Raw genomic sequence first — 22,821 nt, 5'->3', positions numbered from 1 at the left:
ACGTCGCAAGTCCTAACAATCGTGCAGATTGAATTAGATTGGCATTGTATCGAAGACAAATTTGTATTAATGATAAAAAGTCGTTTCGTTCTAATTGAAACAGTTTGGAAGTCATGACTTTAACCCAAAGGGGTAAAATTGTCACAAATTTCAAACATTCCTTAAACAACTAAAAGGCAGATGACATGGTATACGAGATACAAATTAACACTTAGCCAGAAAAAGTGAAACACCCTATAGTATACATAAAAAAATTATTTAGTAAATTCTACCCGTTTGTATTTAATTATTATCTAAAAGATTAGAAATCGTTGAAAAGAGCTACTCCATGGAATAAACATTTTTTGGGAATGAAAACCTTGTTTTGCAAAGGTAATTCTTGGGATTTGAATACAAAAATATATATATATTGGGACCTTGGAAACTATAAGAGATACAGAGGCGATTAATTGGGCAAACTTTAACAAAAATCTTATATACTATAATATTCACTAAGTAGACTTTAATAAGAGTTAACCTTCATTAAAAATGTCCTCTTAATATTTTATAAAATGTGAAATCTGTAGAAAAAAATACTTAAAGATGTAAAACTTCAACACCCTGGTTAACTCTAAACCTCGGCATATCCGAGCTCATGATGATATGTGGATAAAGTGAGAAATCCCCCGTCTTTTTCCCATTGAATTATGAATAACTCTGCAGGAAGCTTTCATATTGACACGTTGCAAGTATCTGAAAATATCTTTTGTATTGTAGTCGTAAAATGATGAAATATTGCTTTTTTGTGTTTTCCAAGGTATTTTTTAAGATTATAATCTAGACAATTTAAGTACGGGGAATCAGTTCGAAAATAATTCCAAAAACTTAAAACTCTAATGATACTTAAATAATTTTTAAATTAAAACTTATGGTAACCTCATATAATGAAACTTCTAAGTAGAAGATTATCAACGATTTATTATCTATAAACAAACTTCGTCTTGCCAAATCCTCGCCAGTCGGGTACAGTCGTCCATCCAAATACGAAACAATGTTACTCAAGTCACTAATTACTTTAATAGTGTGCGCGTTGTTATTGAATCATGGAGAATGTGCGCGCATACTGGGCATATTTGATATGCCTTCAGTTAGCCACCATATTCTTTGTTCTAAGCTTATGAAGGGCCTTGCAGAGGCTGGACATGACGTGACAATGGTCAGCGGGCATGCGCTTAAAGAGAATTTCATAAGTAAAAAAAATGGCACGTTCACGAACATAGTACTAGATGGAGTTGTTGAAGAATTTGAAGGTATGTTTGTATTTTTTTAAAAACAGTATTGATTGTGGAAGACGCGGTACTATATGGTAGCTAGCAAGTTTGCCAGACTTGAACTCCTTAGATTTTTTTTCCTTGGAGGTTGTATGAAGGACAGATTTTATCACAATGTATATCCATTTCTGTCGAAGCATATTTTAACCATTATTGTTCAAAATAACCACCGTTTACATTCTGCGGTATCGTAATTGGCCAGAAAACTCTTGCCAAACCTTAGATACTTCTTCAAGTTAAATAGCTTTTATCGTAATGCTAATTCTGCTTTTAAGAGCGTCGACAAAAACAAATTTATTTTCATATATTCTGTCCTTAACACCACCCTAAAGATAAATTCTAAAGGGGCCAAGTCTGGTCGCCTCACCGGCCACTCTATGGTACCACATCTGCCGTAATCAAATCTAGGTGTAATTAAATATCTTACAATACAAAAAAATACCTTCAATCTGCATACAGATGATAAAATGTGATATAATCCTGTATAATTTTTTTCCTATTGTTGCAGAATTTATGAAAGACGCACAAGTACTTAGCGAAAACAAAACAATATCTAGTGGAAGCCTATTCGACATACTGAAGGGCTTTTCAAATCGTACTGCTCAATTCATGAAACAACCGAAACTAAAACAGCTGGTGGCATCAAAACCAAAATTTGACTTGATAATTTCTGAGTATTTCTTCAATGATATGATTCACGTTTATGCGAACATTTTAGATTGCCCTTTAGTGCTGCTCAATAGCCAAGGTCCTACTGAATACATCAGTCCTATTGTCGCGAACCCACGTCCTGTCTCTTACGTGTCGCACGTATTTTACCAAATGTCCAAGAATTTCACACTTATCGAAAGGACAATTAACCTAGCCGTAGCTATTATGAATTATAGCCTCATGCAATTGTTTTTCCTCCGCTACCAAGAAAAATCACTTCAAGATGTATACCCAGGCTCTCCATCTATATACGAGTTATATGATAGAGTGGCACTGATACTTCTAAATTCGCATTCAAGTATAAATGAAGCCGTCCCGTTGGTGCCTAACATGATAGAAATCGGCGGGTACTTTATCGATCCTCCCAAAAAGTTACCTAAAGATCTGCAAGAATTCATGGACGGTGCTAAAGAGGGGGTGATCTACTTTAGTCTGGGATCGAATGCGAAAAGCAAGGATATGACCCAGGAGAAGAAGAACATATTTTTGAACATCTTCGGAAAGTTGAAACAGAAAGTGATTTGGAAATTTGAGGAAAAATTGCCTAATATGCCTTCGAACGTTTTGATTAAGGATTGGTACCCACAAAAGGATATTTTAGGTAAGTCCTGAAAGTACCAGTTAATATAGCAGTTATGTGAACCAAAGTTTGCAGAATCAATATATTTTATTTTGCAAACTTTGTTTGATCTATCATTTAAACTTTACTTTCGGATAGAAAACACTTTAACTGCTACCTACTTGCAAACTAATAGTATCTGTATCCTAACTAGACAATGAAAAACCGGCTCTTAATAGAGTTTGTGTAAAAATTCTTCCGGTTTTTAAGAAAGCTAAAATGATGCATTTTAGGCTTGTTTATAGTTTGTTTTTTGAAGTAAAGATGTTGGAAATGTTGAGTTTTTAGTTTTTTTCTAAATTATTATATTATTTTTAGTTAGTTAGAGTTGTGCTTTTGAGGATGTTTTGGGGATCTTCGAATTTTAAAAATATAGTGATACTAATTTAGAATAATTCACTCATATTCATTGATTTCCTTTAATCGTCGTGGGTCGTTGTGAAACTGATACTTTTGCATTTTCTGAATCGAAATGAAATTGAATTATTTTAGAACCATCCAAAAGTTTTGCTCAACTTAACTACGTATTAAAACTTTTTTCAGCTCACCCCAACATGAGACTATTCATCACCCATGGAGGTCTACTCAGCACCACTGAAACCATTTACCATGGGGTCCCCATCCTGGCCATCCCAATTTTTGCTGATCAACATTCGAACGCTGCCAAAGCTGTCGATGGTGGGTACGGCCTTCAGCTAAAATATCTCGATTCCAACTTCACTGAAGAACGGTTGGAATATTTAATTAAAGAGTTATTAAATAACCCGAAATATAAAGATAATGCGAAACATAGATCACGATTATACCATGACAGGCCCATGCCGCCAATGGAAACTGCTATCTACTGGGTAGAGTACGTAATAAGGCATGGAGGAGCGCCCCATTTGAAAGTAGCAGGCAAAAATCTGCACTGGTACGAGTACTTTATGGTTGATGTTATTGCATTTTTGGTTTTGGTTATTTCACTGGTTGTTTTTTCTTTGAAGTTTGCTCTTAAAAAGGTTTTTAAAAGGCAAAAGGCAAAAGTAAAAACTAACTAATTCAATCTTAATTCTATAAGGTTTAAAATTTTTAAGTTTAACTACAGAAGGAAAATTGTCATTATTTTTAAATTTTTTTCAAATTGTTATTATTTCGTTGTTATTGTAGCAAACTATTAGTGTAAGTATTTCCTATTTTATATTTTACTCTTTTATAATTTTAATAAAATATTAATAATAGCTGAAGTTATTTTTTTTATTTTAGATTTCAATATCTTCAATAATTTATACCCTTTTAATACAGGGATATACTCATCTTAAATTCAAGGCAGCCACATTTAAAAGAATGGAAATTTTGAACAAATTGAATTTGTGGATAAATTAACATAGTATTCAAAATTATCCAGAGAAATTCGTAACGTTGTTTTGCATAAATGGTCCAAATTTGAAATTTCTATATAATAAAAAATAAAATATATAAGTTTTTTGATAATTACAAGGTATTAAATATCATAAAAAAATAGAGTAATCACACTAGATTACTTCACATGGTTGTTTTTTTTTTCGGATGAAAATTGAAAGCAAATCATTCTAATTTTTTATGTACAGGGTGTTCCGGAATGATGGTCAAACCTTTTAACATGGTATTCTATCAGCCATTTTAGGGGGGGATCTTCGTATGAAATTTTTCAATTTGAGTCCTTCTTGTAGAGATATTCGAGTTTCAAAATGGCGGAAAATAATCGTTTTTCTCTTTTTTCTTAAAAATGGTAACACTTAGAAATTTCAATGTTGGTACACATTATCAGCTAATTCAACTCTATTTTGTGGTAGTGTTTCTTCTGTGATTCACGTTTCTATAGGGCTGGAATCAGCAACTCCTAATTTTATTTCTTTCAGAATTTTTTCTGCAATAGCCGATTTCGATAAAACTTTTTTTTTAATTCTACACATAATTTTAAACTTTTTTTACTCTTATCATTTTTGCATATAACCAACAGTTGGCGTAAAAAAAATAAACATCGTTTTTCTTACCCTATTAGGCATCTTTTCGTCACTGATTACTGATAAATGCTGCAGGCGATTGTTATGTAGGGAGTGTTGGTGTTGTCAACAAAATCGTCCAAATTGCGCCTCCCTTATTTTTCTTAAGTTTAGGTCTAAGAGATGAAACCGATATTTAACTAACCAGGAATTAAGAGCAAAAATTGAGAAATAAATAATTTAATCGATTATTAGCAATATGAACAAATTGAAATCACTGCATCTAATCCCCCAGATAATAATAAAATTTACATCAAACGTTCAAAATAGTCACCATTCTTGGCATAAGTAGAGAAGATGCGTAATAGGGTAAGAAAAACGATGTTTTTTTTTTACGCCAACTGTTGGTTATATGCAAAAATGATAAGAGTAAAAAAAGTCTAAAATTATGTGTAGAATTAAAAAAAAAAGTTTTATCGAAATCGGCTATTGCAGAAAAAATTCTGAAAGAAATAAAATTAGGAGTTGCTGATTCCAGCCCTATAGAAACGTGAATCACAGAACAAACACTATCAAAAAATAGAGTTGAACTAGCTGATAATGTGTACCAAAATTGAAATTTCTAAGTGTTACCATTTTTAAGAAAAAAGAGAAAAATGATTATTTTCCGTCATTTTGAAACTCAAATATCTCGACAGGAAGGACCCAAATTGAAAAATTTCATACGAAGATTCCCCTCTAAAATGGCTGGTAGAATACCATGTTAAAAGATTTGACCATCATTCCGGAACACCCTGTATAGAAGATTCCCCATCTGACAATTCATTAAGAGAGTGTTTATTATATTCTTTACTTTTTTCATCCGTCCATTATCGCCTTGAAATATTATTGGTCTGCATTAAAAGAAACCTTTAGTCCCCTTATCGATACACACAATTATTCCAAACCGACCAAGTCACTAAACTATTATTATTAACTAGCCTGAGATATTTGAAATCAGTTTAAAAATTATACCCGAAAAAAATATAACCTCTGAATCATAAGTTCAAATTTCAATTCTAAACAAACAACGCCTTAGACAAAATAAAAAAAATTGTGTATTGTAAGATAATTCATGCGTGTAGTACCAAAAAACGACGAATCATTGTGTTGCAGCACGAAAACTGATTATTTATTTCTGAACTCATCCTCTACAACTTCGATAAAAATTATATAGAGTAAAAATATGTGCGTTGAGAAATATTGTGTAAAATTTGTCAATATTGCTTAAGATTAAATAATAGCAAATCAGATCAGTCCTTGTTGAAGCAAATTTTAAGTCAACAACTAGTATATCGAAACCAGAACTCGTATTTTTCGCGACTCGACTATATCAGATTCGCTAATCTCATGTGTAGTAAATATAATTTGTTTTGCTGTGCGACTATTCTTAGACATCTCCCCACCTTCTGGCATATGTAAAATTAGGCAAGTCCATCTCTGAATTCGGTGAGCTTATTGAAAATGTTGTTATTACTTAACAACGTTCATTATCAAGGTTTGGCCTTTGTTTCAGCCACGATCCTATTGCTTAGATACCTCGTCAATCACTTTGCTTATCTTTGATGAACAGGTAGTATATTAATGAAATTTTTGTATAGATAAATTATAAAATCGACTGAAAAACAGCCAAGAACATAAATAATTATTCCCATCTGGGTATATATGACTTAAAACACTGCCATGACATTGTTAATTTTGTTGGTGATTAAGTGTGTTTTAATACTGGGAACATCTAATGCAGCCAAAATCTTAGGAATTTTTACATTTCCTGCTGGCAGCCACAATATCTTAGCAACCAAGTTACTAGCAGGACTTGCAGAAGATGGCCACGAAATCACTTTTATCGCACCTTATCCCACCAAAAACATCCCGAAAAATACTTCATGGAATGAGATTGTCTTAGACGGATTGAAGGAGGAACATTACAGTAAGTCATTAACTGAAAACAGTGCCTGCTTATTATTAAAGATCGCAACAATTTGATTTCGAATATAACGAATAGGGTCTCATACACGAGTAAGGATTGTTGGAGCGGTGAAATTGCACACCATTCTCAATTGAAACTAACTAATAATAACATCTATTCTTTGCTAAGAGCTCAGACGAAAACCCTTGTTAACGTTTCTGCTTATTGAAAACTCAATTTAGAAGCGAACAGAGGTGTCCTTAAAAGAAATCTCCAGAGCTAAATTCAATAGGAAAATTAACAAATTTAAGATTACATCAGAATTGGTAAATTTAACATTTTTTTTAACGAGCTACAGTCTTATATAAATCTAAATAAATAAACAAAACAAGTTGTTGAGGTTCCTTCGATAAACGAAAACCACGAAAACAACAATTTGGTTTACGAAAGTGGACTGTATTAAATTTCACTTATATAAATAATGGTAAAGTATTGGTCTAAGTATGAAGTGGGAGTTTGCTTAGTTGGGAAGATTACGAGTTACGTTTACGATCACATGTCTAGAGCGAGCACTGGTCAAAGAGAGCAAAATTACTGCGATCATCCCTTAAGTACTAAACCCGAGGAACTCCACCCAGGGGCGCACCAATACCAGACGCCATTGCGGGCAATGGTCGCGCCTAAGGTCATAAAATCGCCGCCATCTGGCAAATACCTATACAAGTCGCTTTCATTGAAGTATTGCGATCCGCCGAATTGCGTATCGCGGCAAAGGTCCAATTTAGAAAGCTTCCTTTGACTAGTAGCGTATTTCCCAGCCATAAAGAGCCCTTCGATATGGCCTGATGGGTACGATGGTCTGGCGCCCAGATGGAATCCTTCAAATACGTATCGATGCCCATGGGCGTAACTTAAGGGATGAAAGTACAAAACAAATTAACTAAGCAAACTACGCCAAGAAACAATAACCTACAGTCCTTAACATGAATAACCTAAAGTTCTTAACATGCCCCCCGCCTTGAAGCGCTTGGAGCGTCTTCAACGACAGTTTCTACCGGCAAGGGACATATCTTACTAAACGAGCGCTTCACCAGACCACTGGAAGTTCTTATGGTAGCTACACGGTTCACTCCGTCCCGGCCAGGATGCACTGCTACAATTCGTCCCATGCGCCATTTTGAGGGAGACAAGTTATCTTCCTTGACGAGTACAAGCACCCCTTCCCGGACGTCTTGCTGCTGCGTTTTCCATTTCACTCTCTGCTGAAGTTCGCTGATGTATTCCTTGCTCCATCGCTTCCAAAGGTGCTGCTTGATTAATTGGATTCTTTGGAATACGGACAGCCGATTTGCAGGAACATATTGCAGGTCTGGGTCTGGCAGTTCCGTGATGCTTCTTCCAATCAGGAAGTGAGCAGGTGATAAGGGAGTTAGGTCATTGGGGTCATGAGACATGGGAGAAAGAGGACGGGAATTGAGAATCGCTTCGATTTGTGCTAATAAAGTGATCAATTGTTCAAACGTTAGGTTGGCATTGCCCGCGACTCTCTTTAGGTGGTGCTTCACTGATTTGACACCAGCCTCCCAAAGACCTCCGAAATGAGTTGATTGGGCGGGTATGAAATGCCATTGCACACCTTCTCGAGCACATGAATCGACCAAATTGCGAGATTCTTTAATTAAGAAACTGCCGAGCTCTGACAGTTCCCGATTGGCACCAACGAAATTTGTGCCAATATCCGAGTAAACATGACTAGGCCGTCCACGCCGAGCCACAAACCGACGAAAAGCGAGCAAAAACGACTCACTACTGAGATCAGACACTAATTCCAAATGCAGAGCCTTCGTTGCAAAGCATATAAAAACGCTTACGTAGCACTTGGACAACCTCGAGCCGCGACCCTTTCTATCCCTGATATGGAGAGGACCCATGTAGTCCGCTCCTACCACTGAAAATACGCGTCCAACAGTTAAGCGCTCTTGTGGAAGGTCACCCATGATAGGCGCTAAACATTGAGGATCGAATCGCGAACAAGCAGTGATGTCCGACGAATACTGCCATGTCAACTCTAAAATCTTAGCCCTATCATCACCATTGAAGTCTAGCACCTGGAAGTCCTCGCTTCCTTGACTTACGGAGCCCAAAATTTCAGGTTCGTTGGAAATCCATTTTCTCAACTTGAATCCACCGCCCGACAATGCGGCCGAAACCCTGCTACAAACGCTGACTCCTTCCTCAATCGAATTTACTGAGTGAAGGAAGTCATCGACATAAAACGACGATTTTATTATAGATGCTACATCGAGTTCGCACTTCTCGGCTATTTGATGAAGACACCTCACGGCCAGGAAACTGGCGCTAGTTTGACCGTACGTTACGGTGTTTAATTCGAAAGCCTCGACAGGGGCTGAGGGCGATTCCCTCCAAAGAATTCTTTGCAACGCTCGTTGCTTAGGCTCAACTAATACTTGCCTATACATCTTGGCGATATCCGCCGATACTACAAAACGAAATTCACGAAAACGAATCAAAATGTCGAACAAATCGGGCTGGATGACAGGACCAACCATTTGCAACTCATTAAGGGATTTGCCTGTTGAAGAAGGCATGCTACAATCGAATACAACCCTTAATTTAGTAGTGCAGCTTTCCGATTTGATCACAGGATGATGAGGCATGTAGTAGACGACACTATCATCCTCATCAAGCACTCGAGACATGTGCCCCAGGCTCAAATATTCACGAATGAATTTGCAATATTCATCCTTCATCCCTTGATCCTTACTGAGCTTACGCTCTAACGACAAAAACCTTTGGAGAGCCTTCTCCTTCGAATTACCTAGCTCAGTGACAGGATGCTTGAAGGGGATAGCAACAACGAAACGACCGTCGGACGAACGCCTATGCGTTCTTTGGAAATGCTCCTCACATGAAAGCTCCTCAGCCGACCAGGCCTTGGTCTCAGCAAAGTTCTCTTCAACTTTCCAAAACCTTTTCAAGTCAAATTCGATTTCACGGCCACCATGCCTCGAATTGACGCTCAAGTTACAGACTGTGCTGCTGATGCCAGCCTGCATCATCGCTCCGGAGACGACCCAGCCGAACCTAGTTTTTTGCAGGATGGGGCTATTCGGACCAAGACTAATTTGACCAACACACAACAATCTATAAAACAATTCGCTACCTATTAAAAGGTCTATGGGACCAGGCCTATTGAATTCTGGATCCGCCAATGTAATGTTGGAAGGAATGTTTAATCGACTGATATCCACAACGGCACCAGGAATGAATCCGGTAATCCTGGGCAAGACTAAACATTTCAAAGAAGCTTGGTAACCCCTGCGTCGGGCACACACCTCGACGTTGCAACTGTGTGTTATTTCCGACGCCTTTAAACCCAATCCTCCGACTAGCATTTCAAATTTGTCCATCTTTATCTTTAGCCTTTTACACAACGAAGAGCTAATGAAATTCGACTGACTTCCCGAATCCAAAAGCGCGCGTACTTTCAAGCACGCTCCCCCGGCACTGCGAACCTCTACCAAAGCTGTAGACAGAAAGACATGGTTTTCCGAACTTAGTGCAGACAACGAAACCCTATGTTCCAAATTCTCCTCCGAATGGGAGATCGCCTCTTGCCCCCTGCTAGATTCAAAGTGCAACAATGTGTGGTGCTTAGTCGTACACTTGGCACAATGCTTTGCGCGACAATCCTTTCCGAAATGCCCTAGCTTTAAACAATTCAAACACAATTTGAGTTGTTTGGCTTTGTTAAATCTTTCGCTGGGAGGCATAGCCAGAAACCTTTGACAATTAACTAGTAGGTGATTTGCTTTACACACTACGCACTTCAAATCGCTTCCTACGAAAGTTTTAACACTTGCCTTATTGTGTTTGAATCCCGCATTTTTCTCTGGCTTAGTGTTGCCCCTCTGACGCTCGATTGCGGCTAGCATGTCTGCCCTATTTTTTAGGAACTCTCGCAAGGATTCCCACGAGGGAACCTCTTTCTTGTTGCCCTTCGCCTCTTCCCAATGCCTTTCCGTTACTCGATCCAGCTTGCTACCTACGAGACAGGCTATCAAATCACTCCAGTGTTCAGTTTTTTGACCCAACGCCGATAACGTCCTTAGATTTTTCCCTACGTTATCAATTAGGTCCCTCAGTTTATGAGCCGATTCCTTATCTACCGATTCTATCTCGAGTAACGCCTTCATGTGCATATGTACAAGTACTCGCGTGTTATTGTATCGCTCGCTTAAGGTTGTCCATGCGACATCATAATTATTATCAGTAAATTCCAGAGTTTCCAGAACCTGGGATGCCACACCTTGCAACGACGCCCGCAAGTAATGGAATTTTTGAATTTGATTTAACGAGTGGTTATTGTGTATCAAGCTTACATAGGTATCTCGAAAACCTAGCCAATCTTTATAATCACCAGAAAAGGTGGGTAACGAAATAACTGGCAACTTGACGCCTGCTAAGGGACTAAGAGGCATCGATTCATTTGCATTGCTGACTTTTGCCGATCTGTCGGCCTTACTAAATTTATCTAATAAATCTTTGCCATCAGCCTTTAGCCCATAAAATCGGTCTTCAAATTCAGCTCGCTCATTCACCTCTTCATCAAGATCAGTAGCGTGTAGCTCCAACTCACTTTGGGCGGCCTCAAACTTATCGAAAATAGTGTCTAATTTATTAAATCTTTCTACTAATTGATTGATTTCAGTGCTACTTAATCCATCATCCAAATCCAAGTTTTCGATAAATTTACCAAACATAGTAAGTTGGGCCTTGCATATTCTCCTAGCCACGTTTAACCTTTTAAGTTCCTCAGCAGAGGCCATAATCTCAACAAATTAAATATATTCAACTATAAATTACTATGAGCACCAATACAAATGACTACGGGTTGCAATTTGTGGTCGATTCAAGATTTTACAAAATATGCAGCTACGATATTTGTGATACACAAGATATTATTTGATCGATACGAGTAGCACAAACGAAACAATAAGGATAAAGAAATAAGGATAAAGGACTTACCCACTTCCCAAACAAAGCTCCTTAGCTTCCACGATGATCCAAACACACCAAGCTTTTCTTCTTACTTAGCCACGACGACGAATGATTTTCTTGTTCTGGCACGTGTAGCGACTTCTACCAACGCCTACAGAACGATCTTTTGGTTTTGCGCGTGAACGACTTTTATCACGACACAAACGACGAACAATTTTCTTGTTCTGGCACGTGTAGCGATTTCTACCAACGCCTACAGAACAACTTCTAGCACGATATAAACGACGAACGATTTTCCACGAGCCCGTATCCGGCTCGAAGGACCAAAATGACCTAACTCCCTTATCACCTGCTCACTTCCTGATTGGAAGAAGCATCACGGAACTGCCAGACCCAGACCTGCAATATGTTCCTGCAAATCGGCTGTCCGTATTCCAAAGAATCCAATTAATCAAGCAGCACCTTTGGAAGCGATGGAGCAAGGAATACATCAGCGAACTTCAGCAGAGAGTGAAATGGAAAACGCAGCAGCAAGACGTCCGGGAAGGGGTGCTTGTACTCGTCAAGGAAGATAACTTGTCTCCCTCAAAATGGCGCATGGGACGAATTGTAGCAGTGCATCCTGGCCGGGACGGAGTGAACCGTGTAGCTACCATAAGAACTTCCAGTGGTCTGGTGAAGCGCTCGTTTAGTAAGATATGTCCCTTGCCGGTAGAAACTGTCGTTGAAGACGCTCCAAGCGCTTCAAGGCGGGGGGCATGTTAAGAACTTTAGGTTATTCATGTTAAGGACTGTAGGTTATTGTTTCTTGGCGTAGTTTGCTTAGTTAATTTGTTTTGTACTTTCATCCCTTAAGTTACGCCCATGGGCATCGATACGTATTTGAAGGATTCCATCTGGGCGCCAGACCATCGTACCCATCAGGCCATATCGAAGGGCTCTTTATGGCTGGGAAATACGCTACTAGTCAAAGGAAGCTTTCTAAATTGGACCTTTGCCGCGATACGCAATTCGGCGGATCGCAATACTTCAATGAAAGCGACTTGTATAGGTATTTGCCAGCCATAAAGAGCCCTTCGATATGGCCTGATGGGTACGATGGTCTGGCGCCCAGATGGAATCCTTCAAATACGTATCGATGCCCATGGGCGTAACTTAAGGGATGAAAGTACAAAACAACTAAGCAAACTACGCCAAGAAACAATAACCTACAGTCCTTAACATGAATAACCTAAAGTTCTTAACACAAGTAATCATTTTGTAATTATTGTAAAATTAAGAACTGTACATATTTATAAATCATCTACGGCTCTGCTTTATGTTGACTTTTGAAATTCAAAATTTCCTTTCTAATTCTTGAATTTGTGGACTCAAATCAGGAATAAATAGAGAGGCTATAACTACTTACTTATAGCGAACGGAGAATTTCCCAATTAGAAATTGCTATAAATTAGCGATTTGTTCCTTATCTTCAACTCCTCACCTAAACTAACCTTTCCAGGTTACTTCAATCAGATCGATATGTACGAAGACAGCAATCTGGGATTGCTGGATAAAATGCACCTCTACCAAAACTTAATGACTTGTTGGGTCAATATCACCATGTTTCACCCTAAGATGAGAGCTCTGATGGCTAGCAATAACAAGTTTGATGTGGTCATCATGGAGGACTTTTTCAATTTAGCTCACAAGTACTATGCGCACTACTACGACTGTCCACTCATATTATTGTCCACTATGGGTAAATTCTTAATAATAATAATGTTACCTATAACAACTAATTAAATATTTGCAGGTCCCACCTCATTCGTGGCCAATCTGCTAAGAAACCCCCTACCACCAACTTATGTGCCCCACACGATGCTCAGCCATGCTTTCGATTTCCATAACTACTGGCACAGACTCACCAACATCGTGTCCATCTGCTTTATTGATATAGTCGAATATTTTGTCACTATATCTTTTCATACCCGTTTACTAGAAGCGGCATTTCCGGATTCACCACCACTGGAAGAGCTCAACAAACGTGTTGCTTTAGTACTGCTGAATACCCATGAAAGCTTAATGCAACCTATTCCCTTAGTACCAAGTATGGTGAACGTTGGAGGTTATCATGTGGACACACCCAAAGATTTACCTCAGGATTTGCAAAAGTTTATGGACAGTGCAAAAGAGGGAGTGATATATTTCAGCATGGGCAGTAATCTGAAGGCAAAGGACATGTCCGAAGAAAAGAAACAGATATTCTTCAATGTGTTTAAAAGACTGAAGCAAAAGATATTGTGGAAGTTTGAGGATAAGAATGTTACGGGCCTTCCAAAGAATGTTTTTATCAAGAGCTGGATGCCTCAACAGGACATATTAGGTAAGACAAATATCAGTTTTGCAAGAGGAACTATTTCAAATAAAATGTGCTTATAGCTCATCCCAACGTTAAGCTGTTTATTACTCATGGGGGGCTGCTTAGCACCACTGAAGCAATCCACCATGGAGTACCAATGCTCACAATTCCTGTCTTCGCCGATCAGTTTACAAATGCTGCCACGGCAGTTCGAGGAGGCTACGGCCTGCGAATCAGCTACAACGATGCTAATTTTAATGAAGATACTCTAAATAATCTAATCGACCAGTTGCTGATCGACCCAAAATATCGGGAGAATGTCAAACATCGATCAAAGTTTTACAATGATAGACCCATGAAACCTATGGAGACGTTAGTCTATTGGGTGAACTACGTGATACGGCACAAAGGGGCTGAGCACTTAAAAGTCGCAGGCGTTCATTTGCGAGAGTACCAATATTTAATGCTGGATATATTTATTCCTTTCATCATTTTGATGCACGTGGGATTTTATTTGTGGTTTAGAGTAGTTAGGTATATTTATAGACGATTTAGTAACAAAAAAAGTAGTAAAGTGAGCAAAAAACAAAAAATTCAATGAGAATTTTAAAGCCAAATGGTACAATTCATACGCGAATGTTGCACATCCCCTTACAGAGTTTTACTTGGTTTGTATTGGAGAAGAGTGTGCATGAGGAAACTTTGTTGTAATTATTTAAGTAGATACTAAGTACCTGTTTTCAAATGCGTTTTTTTACTGTAATGTCCCTATAATAAAACACTTCTTCGATGATTTATTTCTCATAGTATTTGCAATTGCATTCCGTGAACGATTATCTCGATAGATTGGCCACGGCGTATTTCTCAAATTCGAGATGTCCAATTTAATCATAAAATGCCCTTTATGGAAACAACTGATAACAAGTGAATTTATCCAACACTTGCCTTTATAACAAGACAGTTTTTTGTTGATCCATATCTATCGCAAAAGTATTTTATTATCTCAACAATTATTCTTGACTGATTGGCGGATGATTAAATTCCCACATACAAGGTGTTGAAAAAAAAAATTATATAGTCATAAAATTCTTTATACTTCTTGGATTTATCGCTATAAACGGGTTAAAATTGAAGCACGTACGTATAATTGAAGGGCACATTATGATATACACGTCAGTGGTATTCCGACTATTTATTATGGAAGGTTTTCTGCCATATTCTACCACAATTTTTTTGATTAAATAGTTATTTGCACAACAATGGAGGAAAGTGGTTCTTTTACTCTTGCAAGTAGTTTTAGACCCGAAGCGGAGGACATCTGGCATTCTAGGCAGTAAAAAGTACTTTCTTTCAAAAGCGTCTATTTCACTTGCATCTAATTTTTTGTTACCACAAACATTTTTAATGGGTGTTCTTGCTCAGTATGTCAACACTCAAAAGAAATTCCTAGCACCAGTAATTTTCAAGTTAACAAAGACTGACACACATTGAAAACCCTGTATAATTATTCTTTAAAAAAAAGTTCAACGTTAAAACTAATCTCGGTATATGTTAATCGTTCAGCAGTAAAAGCATAATTTTAATATTACTAGTGACATGCATTATTTATCCGTGAGGTTCAAATTCGGCTAAAGTGCTAGAAATATACTCATGTTTTTCTCCAGCAAGCTGATGACTGCCCTGGCGGCAGACGGACATGAAATAACTTACATTACTCTTTGTTCCAACAACTCTTTTTGAGAAGATATTGTTTTGGACCGGTTACATGAAGAGTTTTATAGTAAGCAGATTTTTTTAGATAATTAGAAAGTATTTAGAGTTTATAAATATGAAGTAATAAACTAAGAAAATATATAATTTACAAAATTCGGACATCAACATGTTGCGTGATATCTAATAAACATCGTAATATAGTTTTACAAAATTTTTCAATGAGTAAATTGTTATATTTATTTCTAAAAATTTATCAGTGGAGTCATAACAGTCATTTATGCAATAAGTGCATAATATAAAGTTTTATAGGTAGAATCAGTGTCAAAATCAGTGAATAAACCTCATTAGATATGCATTACAGCATCTAATGTTGTATGTCCGATTTCATATTAATTTAACTTTTAAGTCAAAATTAAAATACCTACGAAATACTTTAATCCTGTGTAAAATATTGTATTTATATTATATTATGACTCTAATGAATCAGTTTATGACGGCAAAACAGTATCATCAAGAATTCAGCAATGCAACAAAGGCTGTTCAAAGTGGGCAATGGCTTCGGATTGGTGACAACACAAAAAATTTCAATAAAAAATTTATCACTGGTTTCATTAGTGAATTGTTAACGAATTCTAAATATGCAGGGATCGTTAAGCGGAATAGCAACATTATACCATGTTGAGGTTCCTTCGATAAACGAAACCACGAAAACAACAATTTGGTTTACGAAAGTGGACTGTATTAATTTTCACTTATATAAATAATGATAAAGTATTGGTCTAAGTATGAAGTGGGAGTTTGCTTAGTTAGGAAGATTACGAACTACGTTTACGATCACATGTCTGAAGCGAGCACCGGTCAAAGAGAGCAAAATTACTGCGATCATCCCTTAAGTACTAAACCCGAGGAACTCCAACCAGGGGCGCACCAATACCAGAAGCCCTTACGGGTAATGGTCGCGCCTAAGGTCATAAATCGCCGCCATCTGGCAAATATCTATACAAGTCGTTTTCATTGAAGTATTGCTGATCCGCCGAACTGCGGATCACGGCAATGGTCCATTTTAGAAAGCTTCCTTTGACGAGTAGCGTATTTCCCAGCCATAAAGAGCCCTTCGATATGGCCTGATGAGTACGATGGTCTGGTGCCCAGAAGGAATCCTTCAAATACGTATCGATACACATGGGCGTAACTTAAGGGATGAAAGTACAAAATAAATTAACTAAGCAAACTACGCCAAGAAACAATAACCTAAAGTCCTTAATATACCATATATCATCATAAAAATTCGGTTTAAATTTTATAACACTTAAAAGTTGCAGGAGTGAAGCTGGCTGTGTTTTTCCATTAAGGTGATTAAATTTATTTACAACGTAAGCATTAAATCAAAGAGCACATAATTGCTACTGCGAAACCGTGACTGCTTAAATCTGACCGAAACCGAAACTTAGTCGTAAATACAAAAGTGACGACAAGACTACACAAGTCTCGATCTAGATCTCGGTCTCGCGAAATCGACGATACCTTTAAGGATCCAACAAGTTCCTGTTAATTCTTAAGACGCACAACTCTTATAGAAAAAACATGCATCAAGCCTTCATCCTCAAACCAAATGATGCTTTACATCGTGACAAAAGAAACATTTTCTGCAAATCAGTGACAATTAATTAACATGTAAGACAAGTCGCATTCGAGTTCTATAATCATTCGTTATTTGTCCACTCATTCTGATACAGTACTTTAAAAATAATTAAATAATATTGAGGAAAAATATTCAAATTTAGATTACAAGTATACTATATAAACTATATCACGCCTGATACAGGATGAATAAGTTCTAAAATGATCGGTTTGTATTGCACTTCCAATTACTATTTACAAGTTCTTAAATAATTTGCTATCTGACAACATAAGCAGCACTATTGATAGTAATGTTAACTCAAAAACAAAAATGAACAGATAAAAAACTAATGCTAAGTAGTAATTGTACTTAATAATAGTTTCGTCCACTAAATATAGACGAGCACCCAGTAAAAGCCAAAGATGATTAGGAAAAATTGGTAATTGAAGTACATAATTAATATGTATCCTTTATTCATTATTCATCATTCATATTTATCCCTTATTCATCTTAAAAGCATAGTTAATTCTTAGACATAATCGTGGTACCCAGTCAGTACTCATCGCCAGTTCATTTAAGCCACATACTCGTATATTAATTTGCAATGAACGTCTTCATTTTTACATTCTTAGTGAAATGTAGTATTTTTCTGCAAGGTGCAAGTTCGGCCAAGGTACTAGGAGTATTCCCATTTCCTGCAGGAAGTCATTACATTTTAGCCAACAAGTTGATGACTGCCTTAGCAAATAATGGCCATGAAATAACTTTCATAACTCCCTTTCCTACTAAGGAAACTCCGCAAAATTCTTCTTGGGAAGATATTGTTTTGGATGGCGTGAAAGAGGATTACTATAGTGAGTAAACATTGTTCAAGGAATAAATTAAGACAAATTCTATGAAGATTCTATATAAATACTCCTGCCCAAAATCGGCGCAGTTCTGAAGTAAAATCATTCAAAAATCGAAAAATTCGACAGGATGTGCATCGCAAAAGAAGCATTTCCGAACCCATGTTGAATAAATATTGATTTATGAGCTTGAAGGATGAACATCAAATTCATTCTATGGGAATAATTAAGCTCAATATTATATTCATTTCAGAACTGTTCAACCAAGTAAATATGTATGATGACAGCAAAATCCATTCCTTGCAAAAATTGTCCAAATATCAAACAATGATGATAGGCTGGGTGAACACTACTCTTCATCATCCTAAAGTTAGAGCTCTAATGGATAAAAAGGTAAAATTTGATGTAGTCATAACGGAGGAAATGTTCAATTATGCACACAGATACTTTGCGTATCATTTCCACGCTCCCCTCATATTGCTGTCCAGTCTAGGTATGTAATACTAAGAAAATATTACATGACATTCAATCTAAAATTGAATTTTTATATAGGACCAACCGCTTGGGTGAATGATATATTAAGAGGGCCACAGCCCCTATCTTATGTTCCTCACTTTTTGATATCAGCAGATTTCAATTTTCAAGAATATCTTAGTAGGGTCAAAAACGTTTTCTTCAGTATTATTTTAAACGCATATAACGACATTTTCCTCATTCCCTTACATAATCGACTCTTACAACAAGCATTTCCTGGTGCTCCTCCTATTAGTGAACTCAATAAACATGTGGCTTTTATACTGCTCAATTCCCATGAGAGCTTGGTACAACCAGTTCCTTTGGTGCCTAGCATGGTGTCAATTGGAGGGTACCACATTGACCCACCCAAGGCTCTGCCAAAGGATTTGCAAAAGTTCTTAGATGATTCCAAAAAAGGAGTAGTATATTTTAGTATGGGCAGCAACTTGAAAGCCAAGGACATGTCCGACGAAAAGAAGCAAATATTTCTCAATGTTTTCAGTAAATTGAAACAAAAAGTTCTATGGAAATTCGAAGACGAAACGATTTCTGGACTTCCAGATAATGTTTTTGTTATGACCTGGGTGCCTCAGCAAGACGTTTTAGGTAGATAACTCCATTCCGAAACAAAATTTATCATGTTATTAACTCTTGAGTTCATATAGCTCATCCCAATATAAAACTCTTTATAACACATGGAGGACTACTCAGTACTACAGAAACAATTCATCACGGAGTTCCAGTGCTAGCCATCCCAGTATTTGCCGATCAATTTACCAATGCACTAAAAGCTGTTCAAGGTGGGTATGGACTTCGAATAGGTTATAACGATGAAAACTTTAATGAAGAAACTGTGACTAATCTTATCAATGAGTTGTTAACCAATCCTAAATATACAGAAAACGTTAAACGCATATCAAACATATACCACGATAGACCTATAAATTCAAAAGAAAGTGCGATTTATTGGGTGAATTATGTGGTTCGACATAAGGGGGCTGAACACTTAAAAGTTGCAGGAGTCAAGCTACCTTTATACCAGCATTTGTTATTAGATATAGTAATTCCTCTGATTATTCTATTGCATGTATCAGTCTATTTTTCCATTAAGGTGATTAGATTTGCATACAAAGTTAGGATTAAATCAAAAGGCGAAAAGTCTAAAAAGCCAAAGACTCAATAAATAGAAGCGTATGAATAATAGTCAATATGATACTGATTTTAAATAGTTGAAATAGAATAAATTTAGATTATTTTTTTATTATTAAATAGAGAGTTATTTAGTATGTGGATATCTATGTACATAGCTTAATAGTGTAGGTACTATTTAGGTATTATTGCACATATTTTTATTGTATCCTTATCAGCACCGAATTCAATACCAACGTACCATCGAAGTAATAAAAAGTGATAAAAGTAATTAAAAAAAAACAACTAGAAGGTATTGAAATATCAGAGATTTTTAACAATATTATCTAAAGTTCAGAGGTGATATGACTGGTGCAATACTGAGTGATTATGGAATTTCTCGACTTGGTCTTATATGTTAACTCGGCTATTGATAAGAAATACATACTATTTTTGGGTGTTAAACAATTCATTATTATATGTTTTTCCTAATGGCCTATCATACTAGCAGTAGGTATTACACGAATCAACTAGAAGAACACGGTTAAGTGTAAAGTGCGGGCTAGAAGCGGATAAAAAAACAAATTTTTCTACGATCTTCATAGAAAATGGAAGTTTCCTACTTCATTTGGATTCATTTTTTTTCCTAGGAAAAAAAAAAACTTTTCCTCTCTATTGAACAACAGTATTTTTCTCTGCATTTATCATAAATATACAAGTTATTTGCATGCAATAATTATTTACACAATAAAGGAAGAAAGTACAACTTTTATTCTTGCAAATAACTTGAAGCTACCTTTCCATTTGCTCAAATAAAAAAACTCGCACTAGGAGAGGAACCGTAAGTGTAAAGCAGCAAATTAAATCATTTACTAGCATCATCATCAGACATCTGACGCTAGAAAATAGATAGTAGATGAATTTATTCGAGATACTGCCCTAGATTAATAAGACATAGTTTTTTGTTAACTTATTCTCTCACATTTATTGTAAAAGAATTTTCACCTCTTCAGCGATTATTCTTGACAGATCGGTGGACAAAATTATTCCTACATTTAGCAAGTTGACAAAAATATCTGATAATTTTACGGCTATAAACTGATTAAAACTGAATCGCTCTGATGTATAAAAGAATGTCGACTGAGGAATTAATGATTTTTATAAAAATAATTTTAAAAAATAATTAAAAACATAAACGTTTGATAAATTACTTTCCAACTGTTCGAAATAACAGAATAACCAAAAATAATTTTGTAGATCTATTTGCACCGTGAAAAAACTACTCTCTTGAGTACGCAATTTTTTTCCTACTTAGCCAAATCTGTATATCTTATTATTTGCGAAATCCCCATGCTGGATATCCTTACCTTTGTCATACTGTATTTTATTTCACATCATGTTTTTTATCTTACAACTTTTGAGCTGTACTTTTACAAATGGCAGGCTGAAAAGTTTTTTATATATTTTAAAGGAATACAATTTCTTATGATTCAGTCGAATGTCAACACAGCAACAAACAAGATGTTCATTATACTGAATAAACTAATAAACAATTGGTCACGCTTTTGTTTCATAGACTAGTGAAATACATCGTGAGAGTAGCTGTGATTTAATGAATTTAGTAAGTGAAAATGAGTGTCGCCAAATACTTTTTCCTCTTTTTCAGTGAAAATGATTATTGTTGGTGAGATTCTGGCTCATGCTATTGATACTCAAAGGTGCATTTCTTCTTCAGGGCTAAGTAGAACAAGGTCTCCACCCGTGCTCTATCACGTTAAACTGCCAGGTCAAATCGCAGTTTAACATGGGAAACATTGCAGGACAGTTACTCTGAGTGAAGAAAGACATAATCGATAATATTTTTTGCTCTTCTTATTCTTTGTTAGCGCATTTATTGTTTGACTATAGTCTTTCAGAGTAAACATATTCATACATGTGTCCTGCTTTAACTGCATTATTATGACACAAAATAGAACATTATATCATGTCAAATTTTTCTTGAGATAACAAATTTTGTACCATTTTATATTGCCAAAAAATGTTAAATGAACAATGAAAACTAAATAATCTGTCAACATTTGACAAAATTTGAAAACTATCATGTACTTGCCTAACTTTCTAGAATTGCCAGGGCCGAATTTAGAAAAAAAAGTTGATCAGTTTTAATGTTAATTAAATCACGTTTTTATCGCATTTAATCAATTTGTACCTTGGTGATATATTTTCTGGAGCTGTATTGAAATTTAAACCTAAACAAATGAAGCGTCACAACACCAATATTAATTAGAAGGGTTTCTTCATCCTTCATCAATAGTATAACCCTTTCAGGTACCAATTGAGGAGGCACTAATTTTGATACTTAGTAAATGAAAATTTTACCAGTAGCAGATCCAGAAGAAGCATTTCCAGCAGACGTACTCACAGAAGCCACCCCTACAGCCAACTTTCCTACTTGCTTTAACACGGGAGGCACCAACACTGGTATTTGCAGTTTCGATGTTGCGGTTTTTGGGGCGAGAAATTGATTTAATCGAGTTGGAGATTTCCTGTCTTTCCCCTTTTCGCGTAACTTCTTATCTGCACTCATTATAAGAAAAACACAAAAAAATTCAGGAGTATATGTTCAAATTTTACAAATTACGGAAACGCGCCAATTTTTTTAAAAATTCGCATGCGCGAGCGTTCAGCGAATTTAGATGGTCTTCTAACCTTATTATTGATGTTTTGATGGCAAATAATTCCAGATTATCGCGTTTAAGTCCGGAATGTACACGTTATAACACTTGATAATGAAAGGAGAATGCCGGGCAAAGTTAAAAATGGCATCAAACGACAAAATCAACGTTTATTTTAAATAAAAGGAATTATGGAAAATTTAATAAATTTCCCCGACCCCGAACGTCCCGCACGAATTTGGAAGCAACGTTGCCGGTTCCACGATAGTATCAGACGCCAATATTAAGAATACCAATTCCGGCATGTCAAAAAACTTTGATAAATTTATACTACTTCTTGTTGCTTAAATACTTTAATTAGTTGTAATATTGATGCACGTATTCGCATATAAAAACCTTTGAAGC

The 22,821-nt window shown here is 36.3% G+C and overlaps 4 protein-coding genes across 6 annotated transcripts in view; 3 read left to right on the top strand and 1 right to left on the bottom strand.

The window, feature by feature from the left end:
• LOC136417865 (cytochrome b5 reductase 4) overlaps positions 1-22,696 on the bottom strand; it is a 134,281-nt gene extending 111,585 nt beyond the window's left edge. Inside the window, exon 1 of one of the 3 annotated variants that reach the window (XM_066403719.1) lies at positions 22,121-22,696. In XM_066403719.1, the coding sequence (XP_066259816.1) occupies positions 22,121-22,328 (208 nt within the window). In that variant the 5' untranslated portion in view covers positions 22,329-22,696. The remainder of the gene's footprint in view (positions 1-22,120) is intronic. The other 2 variants (XM_066403715.1, XM_066403717.1) reach the window with 2 other exon arrangements.
• Positions 989-3,810, top strand: LOC136417869 (UDP-glycosyltransferase UGT5-like). Its single transcript, XM_066403722.1, has 3 exons — positions 989-1,289; positions 1,819-2,622; positions 3,184-3,810. The coding sequence occupies exons 1-3, from the start codon at positions 1,031-1,033 to the stop codon at positions 3,678-3,680; spliced, it is 1,560 nt and encodes a 519-aa protein (XP_066259819.1). The 5' UTR covers positions 989-1,030; the 3' UTR covers positions 3,681-3,810.
• LOC136417867 (UDP-glycosyltransferase UGT5-like) lies at positions 6,239-14,670 on the top strand. Its single transcript, XM_066403720.1, has 4 exons — positions 6,239-6,573; positions 13,076-13,315; positions 13,370-13,939; positions 13,996-14,670. Exons 1-4 carry the CDS (start codon positions 6,327-6,329, stop codon positions 14,514-14,516), a joined length of 1,578 nt encoding a protein of 525 aa, XP_066259817.1. The 5' UTR covers positions 6,239-6,326; the 3' UTR covers positions 14,517-14,670.
• Positions 17,837-20,099, top strand: LOC136417868 (UDP-glycosyltransferase UGT5-like). The gene is made up of 4 exons (XM_066403721.1): positions 17,837-18,103; positions 18,351-18,590; positions 18,650-19,219; positions 19,279-20,099. The coding sequence occupies exons 1-4, from the start codon at positions 17,854-17,856 to the stop codon at positions 19,794-19,796; spliced, it is 1,578 nt and encodes a 525-aa protein (XP_066259818.1). The 5' UTR covers positions 17,837-17,853; the 3' UTR covers positions 19,797-20,099.
• Positions 22,697-22,821: the final 125 nt, after the last annotated feature.

This window comes from Euwallacea similis, chromosome 30, assembly GCF_039881205.1.
Source record: "Euwallacea similis isolate ESF13 chromosome 30, ESF131.1, whole genome shotgun sequence".
NCBI classification, from domain to species: domain Eukaryota; kingdom Metazoa; phylum Arthropoda; class Insecta; order Coleoptera; family Curculionidae; genus Euwallacea; species Euwallacea similis.
The sequence above is the reverse complement of the archived record's forward strand: the minus strand, read 5'-3'. Positions and strand labels throughout refer to the sequence as shown.